Source organism: Corvus moneduloides, chromosome 9 (genome assembly GCF_009650955.1).
Source record: "Corvus moneduloides isolate bCorMon1 chromosome 9, bCorMon1.pri, whole genome shotgun sequence".
In the NCBI taxonomy this organism is placed as follows: domain Eukaryota; kingdom Metazoa; phylum Chordata; class Aves; order Passeriformes; family Corvidae; genus Corvus; species Corvus moneduloides.
The window spans coordinates 29,367,593-29,380,400 of NC_045484.1; the positions used below are offsets into that span (position 1 = coordinate 29,367,593).

At 38.7% G+C, this 12,808-nt stretch overlaps 1 protein-coding gene across 3 annotated transcripts in view; it reads left to right on the top strand.

The window, feature by feature from the left end:
* HOOK1 (hook microtubule tethering protein 1) overlaps window positions 1-12,808 on the top strand; it is a 36,595-nt gene that overhangs the window by 14,154 nt on the left and 9,633 nt on the right. For 2 of the 3 annotated variants that reach the window (XM_032117371.1, XM_032117372.1), the window contains exons 2-10: window positions 2,664-2,749; window positions 4,315-4,387; window positions 4,692-4,742; window positions 5,744-5,876; window positions 6,503-6,570; window positions 7,789-7,851; window positions 8,547-8,630; window positions 11,215-11,381; window positions 11,977-12,117. In XM_032117371.1, the coding sequence (XP_031973262.1) occupies window positions 2,664-2,749; window positions 4,315-4,387; window positions 4,692-4,742; window positions 5,744-5,876; window positions 6,503-6,570; window positions 7,789-7,851; window positions 8,547-8,630; window positions 11,215-11,381; window positions 11,977-12,117 (866 nt within the window). Of the gene's footprint in view, window positions 1-2,663; window positions 2,750-4,314; window positions 4,388-4,691; window positions 4,743-5,743; window positions 5,877-6,441; window positions 6,571-7,788; window positions 7,852-8,546; window positions 8,631-11,214; window positions 11,382-11,976; window positions 12,118-12,808 lie in introns of those variants that run through there. The other variant, XM_032117373.1, reaches the window with a different exon arrangement.

Below are 12,808 nucleotides of genomic sequence, written 5' to 3' on the forward strand. Positions count from 1 at the left end.
TCTCAGTTTGTTTGCTCATTAATAGAGCAAGCAGATGCTTATGATTCTCTGTGTTCTGCTGCCAGATCTGGCACTTTTCTATTTTTATTTTACCAAGTGCTATATTAGAGAACATGCTGTGTCCAGAGGAGAAAGAGAAAATTCAAATAAAAATGTTACCTATTGGTTCTGTAGCCCAGGTGTCATTGAATTTAAAGTCCTGAGGATTTTGCAGGAAAAACATAAAGCAGTTAAATTGAATTATAGGAATAAAGTTTATGAGTAGCCATGAAAAATTGACTTAGGTAATACCTGCTAAGATGGAACTCACAAATCTGTAGCAGAAACAATTTTCTAAGTTAGTTATTTTTCCACTCTGTGTAGAGGAAAAGTTAATGGGATGTTTTTCAGTGCTGTACTGCCTTAGCCTCCAAAGCAGGGACTGGATGTATGGCGACATCTTAAATTGGAAACTTTTTCCACTATAAATGCACCACTGCTTGGCACTGGCAACACTGGTAATGTTCATTCTGTCCAGTGGCTGACTTACTCTACTAATATTCTTGGTTTCAGCATGGGAGTGTGTATTTTTATTTTAAAAACTCTTTGATTACTCTGTAAAACCGCTGTCCCTCGTGTGTATAATCCAGGTGTGAAATGGAGAAACTCAACCCCTCACCCTCAGGTGAAATTGAAGGCACACCTTCCCCAGGTGGATGGGCTGACTTCTGCTGGGCACTCAACACTCGTGTTTCATCTGCAGATGTTTGGTGGTGGAGCTACAGAATGAGCTTTTCAGCTGTGTATGTGAGCATAGTAGCTCTGTGTCTGAGAGAAGAACTTCTGCTGTAGCAGCAAGTGGCAGGGTGCATTTGGGGTTGAATTCACTAAATGGCTTTCAGTGTGAGCAGCAGCATATCCTTGGAGCTATAGTTAGTAAAACTAAGAAAATGAGGGAGAAGAGAGAAAAGAGCACTGCTACAGTCCTGAAGTCTGTGGCTTCTTTTTCCAGCCCCCTCCCCACGCCTGCCACTTTCATTGGTTTTTCAAGAACAGTAAAAATCCATTTTGATGAAATGATTGGGCTGGCATGAAGTTTGGAGAACCCATAATTAATACTTCTACTCCCTCATTATTTCTAGGTCATTATGTGACTTTTAGATACATAGAGAAACCAAGAGTGTCAGTCCTGCTTTTTACTTAATTTTAATTAGCTGTTTCTATTCTGGGAGATGGTGCATAAAGCATTATTGCACGTCAGGGTTTTTTAAGTCTTTGTTTATCTGCTGTAACAGGTTCAGGTGAAAGGGTAGCGCCTCTGCTTAGCAATTTCCTTGCTTTAGGAGGGATATATCCAAATGGCAGCATCACAATATTGTGCCATAAAACTCTGGATTTTGGGAAGCTCAACCTGGAATGTAAATTTGCATGCCCGTGTTTGTGCTGAGGCTGCTGGAGTAGTAGAAGCCAGTGCTCTCAGGCACAGCAGCTTTGGGCTGTGGTGTTCCACTTAATCTTTTATGTAACCTAGGGGGGATTACTGACTTCTCTCCTCCTGTAAGACAGGATTTAAAGCCACTTTTTAAATAAAAAAAACAAATGAATAAAATCGCTTGCTCTGCAATTCTGCAGTTCTTCTCTTGGCTGGATTTGACTCTTTTTGAAGGAAGCAAACAAGCATTCAGAATTATGGCCACTCTTTATAAAAACAGAGTGGGCAAAAAATGCCGTAGATTCTCACAGCTGGAAACTGCTTTTCCATCACTCTGGTCCAAGTAGTTCCATTTCCCAAACACAAGGTCATTCACCAGGAAGGAGTTCTGAAGAAGTTTGTGTTGCACAGGATGTGTGGGAAAGCCCTCTTGAGGATGCACAGGTTTTTTTAGGACATTGTAAATGCAGTAAGTTTAAGAAGTCAATTTCTGCAGTGGACAGGGTTTGTAAGTATCTATACTTGCTCCCATTCTGTTCTGTCTTCTAACAGTACTAATAATGAACTTTCTGTTTTGTTTATTGTGGTAAAGAAGGCTCTTATTTTCCTGAGTAACTGTGATGAACTGCCATGTGTATGGAAATGGCTCTCTCATCTAGAAGAATTAGTTCTGAGCCGATTGTCTTTGGAGGAATAAAATATTGCAATTCTAAATATACAGGTAGTTCTGTTAAAATGTTAGCTGTAAGCTTGGGGATAGTTTGAAAAAAGTCCCACGATATCTAAAACAGAGACACATTTTAACATTGGGGTAATCCCATCCTATTTCTATCACTAAATTCTTGTAGTAAAAGACTGGAATTTTTTTTTTTCCCTGTCAACATTCACACCTTATTCTGATGCTATTTTTTGTTTAGGTAGTTACATCCAGAACTAAGCACTGCAACATAATTCGAAGGCTGGGTAAATATGACTTTAGTCTCCCAAGTTATCTTTCCGTAATCTGATTTACAATAGAAGGCCTAGCATGGAAAAACAGAACATGGGTGTTCGTACCAACTTTTTAAGCTACAAGTCATAACAGTCACAAATGTTGAGATAATTGGGTTGCCTTAAAGTCTGCATGGTTCAAAAAGGATTTCAAGTAGAAAGACATCTTGCTAAATGCTTGTGGCTTAAAGGGGAGATGGAAGATGGCAGCTAATTTATTGTCTACTGAACTAAACCCAGTGGTTTTTTTTCCCTGGTTTAGCTGCAGACGTTCAATACAGCTGCACCCTGCAGAGATGTCCAGGACTTGACTAGTGGGGTTGCCATGGCTCAGGTGCTTCACCAAATGTAAGTTGATTCTTCAGCTGGAAGAAGAGGGATTTAATTTCCTCAGGTTTTTGTGTTTGACAGACGTAGTTGCTTTTAAAGTAGGCAGAAATTCAGAGTGAACAGTTTATAACAGAAGACAGGTTATGCCTTTGTATTGCTATTTTGGGGATGATATAATAGTTGAGTAATAACATGATGGAAAAGATGATGAGAAGATATACAAATAGTGCAGTATTAAATTCATATTTGGGGATAATTGGGCAAGGATGACATTATCTTTTTCACTTTTCCCATCAGTGCTATTTCCATGCTTCAGGCAATATGTTCCTCTTTGGAATGAGAAACTAAAGGTTCCAAAGGCATGACTTTGTGTTCTTTTCTTCCTGGAGTTGCTCAATTAATTTAGATTTAAGTTCTGGGTTTTAAATGACGACCTATTATTTATGTGGAAAAAAATACTTGTAAAACTTCAATGGCAATTAATAGTTAGGAATTATTTTACTTTTGGTTAGCTTTTCTATTGGTGTGTTGAAGATTGGTACTCTGAGTGATACACTAGTTTTGAAATTTGCATAGAGGGTTGTAATGCAAGTCTTTTTTTGAAAGAGTATAATGCTACAAGTTATCATTGCAATTTTATTGCTATTGTTGGCCCAGATAATTGAAGAGGAGTCTGCATTACCACCTCAGGTTCAAAGTGTCATTTTGTAATCATTAAGAAATGACTTAAGCACCATCACAATCCACCTCCCCAAAAAAATGAGCTCAGAAACCCTCCTGTCTGTTTGTAAAGATTTTAAATGTACCTTTTAAAGACAGAGCTGACCCTTTTCCTGGACATGGCAAAAATTGATTTAGGGCTTGCTGAGGGTTGCTTCCCATGTATTTGGGTATTAGGCTGCCACATGCTTTGGGCAAACTTTTTAAGACCAAGTTGGTTCATGTGCAAGTGGGGATAATGATTGTCCTTTATTAGGGGCTTTGAGAGCAGTGAATAAACAGTGCACTGTCAAAGTTAAATATTGTTAACTATGCTGTGATTGTACTGCTTGGCAGCTCAGTGTGTATAAACACCTCCCTCAGCAATTCATCCTTCTTTATGCTGGCAAAGTGAATCCCCTTCTGCCCAGGGGAGCCAGAGACATACAAAATATACAAAATGCCAGTAGTTTAAAGTGTTTTCTTAATAAGTGCCTTTGACAAATTGTAGCGAATGTTAGTTAGTCCAGCCTACAGGAATAGGTACCAAACATAATGTCAGCACTAGTCAAAAAAGATGTTTCTTTACCTCATTATGGTTACTTTAGCAGGTATAAAAATTCAGCATGACAAAGGTTTTCACATCCTTGTGTTGCAGCCATAGCTGGCTCAGGCACACACAGAAATTCTCCCAGCCCTGGAATGTGCCTTAATTTTGCCAGCAGGGTAGAAATTTCCTGTCACGTAAGTTTACCTTGCAATCTCCAGGAGTTCATGCCTCATTAGACACTGTAGTTCAGCATCAGATGATTTAATGCCGGGAATTTGCTGTCTTAATTTATTTAAATCTGTGCTTATTGATTAATCATTTAATTTTATTTCAGAGATGTTGCCTGGTTTGATGCGTCTTGGCTCAATCGCATTAAAGAAGATGTTGGTGACAACTGGAGAATAAAGGTATTTGAAACTGAAGATAGTGAACTCTGTGGGGTTGGGTGTTGTGGTTGTCCTGAGGTCTGGCAGTCTAAAATCTACAGAATTAAGCGCAAGCTTTTCAAGGCTATTTTAAATGAGCTTGAACTGTCTGTTGATAGATGCCTTCCAGCATTATTGCATGGGGATTTTCTGTTGTGATTATTCTCTTCCTATGTCCTCTCATAGAGCTGCCTTGTAACCATTTTATTAGAAATTGCTATTTGATATAATAAAAAGTAAAATTTTTAATAAAATTGTAACCTTGTCTTTCATGTACAACAACTAGTCCAGTAATTTGAAGAAGATACTGCAAGGAATTATGGACTACTATCATGAGGTATGGAAAAAAAAATTTATTGTTGTTGTTCTCATCATTAAACACGATGATTATTGCTCCCCTTGACTTTGCCAAGTAGAAAAAAAGCTGTAACTTGTTTTGAGGACCTATTAGGCAGAAAGTGTATGATAATTGTCTGTTAAGTGGGAGGTCTGAGTGAATATAAAATTAGTTTGAGCAGGTGTGTTTTAGATAAGGCTCTTCGAGTATGATCTGGGAACCACATCTCTGCCCAGGTGAATGTTGAAGGACTGAGCTGCAGAATCCTGTTGACTTTTGTGTGTGCATTCATGTTTGCTCTTGTCTATAGAAGGTTTAATCCTTTTGTACACAACAAAACAAACTCAGCAGCCCCAGTCTAGGTTTTATGGTCTTCACTTGGGAGCTGGGAGCCAAGGTAGGAATCCTCCTGGACACAGTAAGGATCAGTTTGTTCTGTCTCATCCAGGGATGAGTTCAGCAGCCATAAAAGGCTGCTGTATTTTGAGTTTAAAAAAAAAAAAAAATTGCTGAATTTTGTATGTGTTGACTTGATTACAGTTCTGTAATTAATGGGTGTGGTCTAGAAAAACTAGCCAGATCTTGTTCTGGCTTCCTGCTCTCACCTGGGCCGAGCTGTGACACCAAGTGCCAGGCCCTGATGTGCTGCCAGGTCTGAGGATCTCTGGCAAACCCAGAAGCAGAACTTGCTTAAGCTCGTGAGGAGCTTTTTGAAGGATTTGGAAGCAACTCCATCTGGAAGTATTATTAATTCCTCCTTTTATTATGTTGGTAAAATAAATGTGTTCTCTAATATTTGAGAATTGTTCCAATAACTTTTACTATTGTCACTTTTTCTTGTAGAAGTGCTTGGTTAACTAAACCTGGTAACAAACTTACTCCTAGGACGTTTTCTCTGGCTGGCTCACTGAGTCCAGATTTCCTACGTGATAGCAGATTTTCATGTTAAACAAAAGTGGGAGTCTACTTTTTCTCTTTAATTTTTTTAAAAATTTTTTCAGTTCCTGGGTCAGCAGATTGCAGAAGAGCTTATTCCAGACTTGACCCAGATATCTGAGAACTCGGATTCCACGGAACTGGGCAGGCTCCTGCAGCTTATTTTAGGTTGTGCTGTCAACTGTGAGAGGAAACAAGGTAGGCACTACTTTAACCTGCTCAACAAACAGCAGACTGCCTGAGGTGGTAGTTAAGGTGGAAAAGTGTAGAAACTTCTCTTTCTTATCCATCAACATTGTTAATATGCTGAATGCCTGTTCTGAAACTGGAGTTCACTTAAAAGCAGAAATTATATGGGAAGTGAATAAAACTCAAAACTTTGTTCAGAATAAGTTTAAAAATAAAGTCTGAAGTGTGTATGGTTTATTCATATTGTTAAAATACGTACCAAGTCCTAGAACTTCCTATTCAAATGCAAATCTAGCAAAATTAAATTAAACCCTTAGATTAGAAACTGCCTCTTCTGTGCCTGCAGAGGCTCAAGATTGAATTGGTTGTTTTTGCTCCACTTACCAGAGCTAGTCCTCTGTGCTCTGATGGCATCTCTCCTTAGGCAGAATATAAATTTGTCTGGTTAAGAGTTTATAATCTTTTGTGCTTATCTACCATATTACTGGATGTTAATGGTAGTCCTCTGTGTAAAAAGACCACTGCCTGTTTTCAGGGAGCTTTATGGATAATAGTTTCTTCTGGATCTTTCCAGCATGTTATTCAAACCATTGAGATGAACATTGTCATGAGTCACTACAAATCCTTTTTCACAGAACACATACAGAATATCATGACCCTTGAAGAGTCTGTTCAGCACGTTGTCATGACAGCCATTCAGGAGGTAGGTAACAGTTCATAGCCTGATGCCATCAGCTGAGAAGTCCAAATAACTTTTTGTTGACCTTTGTGAATTCTTTCATGCAAGCAAAGGTCAGGGAAGAGTATAAGTACTTTCCTAAATTATTTGGGAGGTTCAGGACAGAAAACCCTAAACCTCAGCCGAAGGGTTTTGATTTTACATTTGTGGTGCCCAAACATCCAGCAGATGCTTAAGATTTTTTTGTTCCACTCCAGAAATGTGTACAGTTGCCAACCACTGATTATACTGGAGTCAGATTCTGAAATTTCTGTCCCAGTCTTGGTTGCAGAGTTAAGCTGATGGTGTTTGTGAGGCTGCATTGTTCTGACAGACCATTCCAGCCTCTGACTAACAAGCTTGCAGCTGCATCTCTTCTATTTTTGTCATGGTGTGCTCCTCCTCCTGTCTTAATTTGTTCTTGGTTGGATCATCTTAGTGATCCAGCTCACAGCTTAGCTCTGCAGTCACTGGCTTTTGAGAGCTTCAGGACTGTGAAGCAGAGTGTGGAGAGAGGCAAAAACTAAGTACTGACTTGAAGAAAAGGTGTGTAATTGCACCCTCATCAAGGTAACAGTGGAGTTGGTAATAGGCTTTATAACTTAGATTTAAATTGACTGTATAGTCTTTAAAGTGAGTAAAGGTTACCCTGTAAGTGTCCTATTGGTAGAAATAAATCCATAAACCTTGTGTTTGTTGTCTTCTGACTAAGTAAACTTTCTCGAATAAGGTCTAGAAATAATTCAGTAATTCCTGAGTGAGGAGTAAAGCCCTTTAATTGTTGGTAAATACACACTGTACATCTTTGTATTGCAGAAGTGATGTTGTCACTGTTTGTTTAGTGGCAATTAATGGGACACAAAGAAGTGTGATAAGTTAGTTGAAATACTGTCTTCTGGTTCATTCCAGTTTGACTGACTAGGGAGTGGCAATACCTTCAACGCATCACACATTCATCCACTACAACGTTACTGACCACTTGATTAATTAAGAGAGGAGGGAGGTAAAAAATCATCTTATTGTAGATCTGTTTAAATCTTTTACCAGTCATGAGGTGAGGAGGAGTGTTATTAATCTGTTTTGGTATATTGAAGGGATGCAATAACACAATGGAAAATACAGTTGGTAACTCAGTAGACAGTGAATTTACAGATCTATCTATAACCTCTAATTTAACCTTTTTTGCTGTGGCCTTTTCTGTAGCTCATGAGCAAGGAAGTCACGGGTCCTTCCCCGTGTGATGCATCAAGTGAAGTGGAGCAGCAGGTAACTGCCTGATCTGTGTTGCTGTTGTAGATCAAGCCTGAACAATAAGTTGGTATCTTGCCATCCCTTAAATGAAGTAATGCTGGTTTTCAGTGCTAATTAACTGAAAACTTAAGTGCTATTCTATAGCTTCTATAAAACCCCACAGTGACTGCTGTGTCATTTACCTGCATGGGGTAAAACTGGTCAGTGCAAGCCTACATTGCAGGAAGGGGTAGGGGTGCATCAAGGCTCAACCTTGTCAGGCTGAGTGCTTCAGGTTATTTTTAAGGGGTTGTGAAAATTCCCTATAATTTGAACCCTACAAGGTGTTGCACATAAAATGAATTTGTCTTTAAAAGTAGCTGCCCATAAGGAAGCATCAGCATTTCTATTCTGAGATGAAGGGCAGGCATTTGATTTAACAGGGATTTGGAAATGGTGACAGCATGAATGTTCCTGTATTTTGTTTTGTTGTGCCTTTAGCCTAGGTTGTTGTGTTTCAATAATTTACTTTCTACATGTGATAGTCATTTAGAAGGCAAGTGAAATGAGCAGGGTTTCTGATCTAGCAGAGTATATATAGGTTTGTGTGTCAATGTGTGCACCTAACAGCCTACGTAAATAATTGGTGTATGCAGTTGTGGCACTTTAGAAGCTGTAACTGAGTATTTTGGTTGTGGGCCACAGTAATTGACTGCCTTATTTTTTGAAAGCTTAAAAAAGCCTTGGAAGACCTTCAGGAAGCACTAGCAGAAAAAGAGGAGTTGGCACAAAGATGTCAAGAGCTGGATTTGCAGGTAAGAAACAGCCAGTTGCTTATTTCTTTAATATGTAGTGGTGCTGCTGTTAAGATGCAGAAATTCTGAAGGGTAAAGTGAATTTTGCATTGTTTAAATTTATGGGAGAATTCTTAGCTGCTTGTGGGGGAAAAGCAATCATTCTGTGCTCCAAAATGCAATTACTGGAAAGAGTTTTCTGATGGAAGTGTAAGCTAAGGTCCTGTGCCAGCTTATCTCAAAGGTTCTTTGTCTTAGCTTAGTGTTTACCCTTAGTAGCAGGTAGTGTTAAAACAGTGTTATCATGGTTTTAAAAATCGCCTTTCTCATTTTCAGTCCTCTAGTCTTTTGTACTGTGTCCAAAAAATCCAGTTCGTGTAATAAACAGTAATTAGATTTAATCATAGGAAAATGATGCTGTTTCAATAGGAGTTGATGAATGACAAAAATTTATAATTTATCTAAAGCTTGCTAACTTTTTCTCATACACAATTGCAACATGGAGGATATTTCAGGATAAAAATAATGAAAGCTAATATATCCTTGCTGGCATTTTCAAGCAACAGTACTAATAGGCCTATTTTTGTTTTTAATGGATATAGCAGTTAATCAAGTCACTCTTGTGAGAAAGGAGGACTTCATGACAATAATGAGAAATTTGCATTTCAATCAACTTTTTTAAAAAAAAGAATCACTTTTCAGCCCCTCTCTTATGGCACTATAATCTGAGAACAGAAAGAGTTTTATCTGGGAAGGCAATTCCTGTCAGGTTTGGCTCTGCACAAAGAGAACATTCGGGTGGCATCTTCTTGTAGGAGCCAGAGGGCTGTACTGGCTGTGTGAGCCTCTGGAAATGAACACCCACAAAAGCAGAGGCCAGTTTTACATTTCTCACAGACAATGACAACTGAAAGAGTAGAATACTTGTGTCTAAAGCAGCTCAGAGCTACTTGCTATGCCCAGGAAGCTATTGATATAATTGAATTGATATTTAATTTCCTTTCTTTCTTGAGGCAGTAGTAAGGCTTCCGAGTGAAAGCAGAGATCTAAAAATGCTTGTGAGAAGAATCTGCAGGAGAGATCCCAGGTGTTCTCCTGTTTTCCACAGCTTTTCTTCCAGAATTCTGTTAATTAATCATAGATGATGCAAAGCCCGTTGCTGGTAACGTGGCATGGGACAGGTGAAAGGTGTTCAAGGGACAGGTACTGCTGAATGTAAACAGATGAGTTAATGACACCACAGCTCTGTAGTACTGTGATGTGTCTTTAAAAACTCTCTTCCTAATTTGTATTGACTTTGATGCCACTTCTGCTATGTTGAAATAATAAAAAAGAGGAGAAGTCTACCAGAAAGGAACTGAGAAAAGATATAAGACTTACTCTGAGTTGTGTCATAGTTTGATTTTTAGGTTTTTTTAAGTCTAAGATGGGTGATGTTTTAGCATTTTTCTAGAAGTCTGAATGTTGTGCATGCTTAAGGAGTGGCTGACCTTGAACGGGAGGCATTCTGCTGAGCAGGGCTCGGATACGCTCTCTACTCACAGGTGTTTGTGTGCATGGAAATAAATAGTAAATGACATTTGGTACATAAAAAGGAGTGAACCTAGAAAGCCAGCACCTAATGAAGTGGGAGATTAATTACTGTTTGACTTTTACATCTGTTTGACTGATAGATTTTTAAATTGTGATCACAAACAAATTGTTTCTTAATATTGCATACATAGATTATATCTGTTTAATAATGTCATCATGATGGGTTTTGTAATTTTACTTATTTGAAGCCGTAATATTGACTTGACGCTTCTCATTTAAACTAATTCTTAATAAATTCACTTGTAAGGTCTCAGTCTTCCTTGATATTTTCCAAGAGTATAAGAAAGGTAGGTTTACTTTATGATTCAGGAAAACATAACCCAAAAAGCATATTGTCCCTGTTTAAATGCCAGTGACTAACACACGCTACGTGCTCTTATGTTTGACAGGACGTTAAAATTAACACCACAGCTTTCACTAGAAAGGTTCTATCCTCTTAATCCTCCTGGCTGTGAAGCTGGCTCCTGTCAGTGAAGTGTTGTAGCCCCCGTGCTTAGCTGTGACAGCGGGTAGGCGCGTGCGGCGCTGCCAGGGTTGCATGCTCCCCTGAAGCTGGCCAGGCTGTCCGTGCGTGTGCGCTTCGGCCAACCCCGCTTCTCGCAGCCGTTCCCTGCTGAGCACGGCAGCCTGGGCGTGCTGGCCATGCCGTGCTGCTTCTGGCTGTCAAGTACAGGCAAGATGGACACTTCTTGCACCAATACTCAGAGTTTTTTGTACGGCGTCCGTGGTGTTTTTGATGGAAGTACCAGTTTCTCTCCATATCACTTTGTCTGCCTTTTTACCGTGGTTTCAGTTACAGAAATTTGTCTTTTTATTTAGAGGGACTTTTCCTGTAGTGCTTCATAACTGTCATACACTAAAGCATCTGTATGCTCAAGTGTGCTCTGTAAACTACGTTCTAAAACTTCTAAACGCTCAGCCTTTTTCATAAACTAATTTGGTGATGTATTGCTGTCTTGCCTCAGTTCTTTGGACAGGTCTTACAGTGTTCATGCTGTTTCATTTGTGCTAGGTGGCTGCCCTCCAGGATGAAAAAAACAGCTTGATGTCAGAAAATGAGATTATGAATGACAGACTAGAGCAATTAGATGACTCTCTTGATGATCCAAATACTGTGGTTGCAAAAAAGTATTTCAGTGCACAGTTGCAGCTGGAACAATTGCAAGAAGAAAACTTCAGGTATAAAATTATTTCCCTCAAAAACCTCTCACTTGTCTAATGTACTCTGAAAATTTCTGGTACTCTTTGGGGATTTTCCATCTAAATTTCTTTTGCATTAAAAGCTTTCTAGTGCTGTGTACACATATTTTAAAGACAGTACTTCTATTTAAATAGAAAAAGAATCTGTTGCTTGTTGTAAAAAGTATTAGTTTGTAATTGGCACAAGCTTTTAATAGTACCAAAAAGGTGATGGAAGGCAGAAAAATGAGGGCTGTAACGATTTGTGTGTAAACAAAACAAACCCTAACCCCTCCAACACCACCATGTCTCTCTACTGAACTGATTCCTTTCACATATTGGTCTCTCTGTGATCCACATTGGGAAACAAAATCACTTTTCATGTGATTTGTTGATGCTGATGTGGTCAATTGGCAGTGTACAATCCATTGTGATTTAACAGGTAGACAACAAAATGTTCCATGTTTGCAGGAACATTTTTCCAGCTACTTAAATCAGTAGTTTCCCTGTTACCTTACTTTAGTAATTCTAGTACTAAATGAAACTGTGCAATAATGATGAGTTCCTAACAAAGGTCCCGGTTTTGATCTGGTAGGCTTGAAGCTGCAAAAGATGATTATCGTGTCCACTGTGAAGATCTAGAAAAACAATTGATTGAGCTGCAGCATAGAAACAATGAACTGACCTCTCTGGCAGAAGAATCAAGAGCCTTGAAGGATGAAAATGACATTCTTAGGTATGTAGCAGGGAGAGCTCCACACACGCATTAGGATTTAATGGCTAAATCCAAGGATTTGTCTTTAACAAGATTTTTTTGAGGTGTTACTTTTGCAGATCTTACCTGCATGAGATCTTTGGCAAAGTAGAGGTGAAGTGCAGACTTCCAGGGAAATGCTCCATTGTTTGACAAGAATAACACATGGAATTTTTCTGTGAAGCAATGACTACAGAACTTAGGCTTCTTCATGTGGGACAGAAAGAGGAAGTTCTCATGTAGAAAAGAATATATACAGCTAGAATTTTAATCTAACTTTGTGTCAGTGTTCTAGGCCAGATTTAGGTTAGTGAGATCCTAACTGAAGATGAAACACACAGTAACCTTCAGGAGAATTTAATGTAACATTCCAGCTTGTGTAAACTGTATTCAGTACCAGACCACCCAAGAAATATCCAAAATACAACACAAGTTGTATTGTGAAACTATATTTGCAATATATGTGAATCCTCATAAAATAATGTGAATAAAAGAAGAAAAGTGGTTTCAGGTGTTTAACTTAGTGGTTCTTAAATAACATCTGAAGCAAATCCTAGCTATAGATTTTTTCCGTTATTTTCTCGTACCAGCTCCTGGTGAGATACGAATGCAGATAATAAACACAGATATTAATTTTAAATTTATGGTCCCAGTATTTTCTTACCATGTAGAT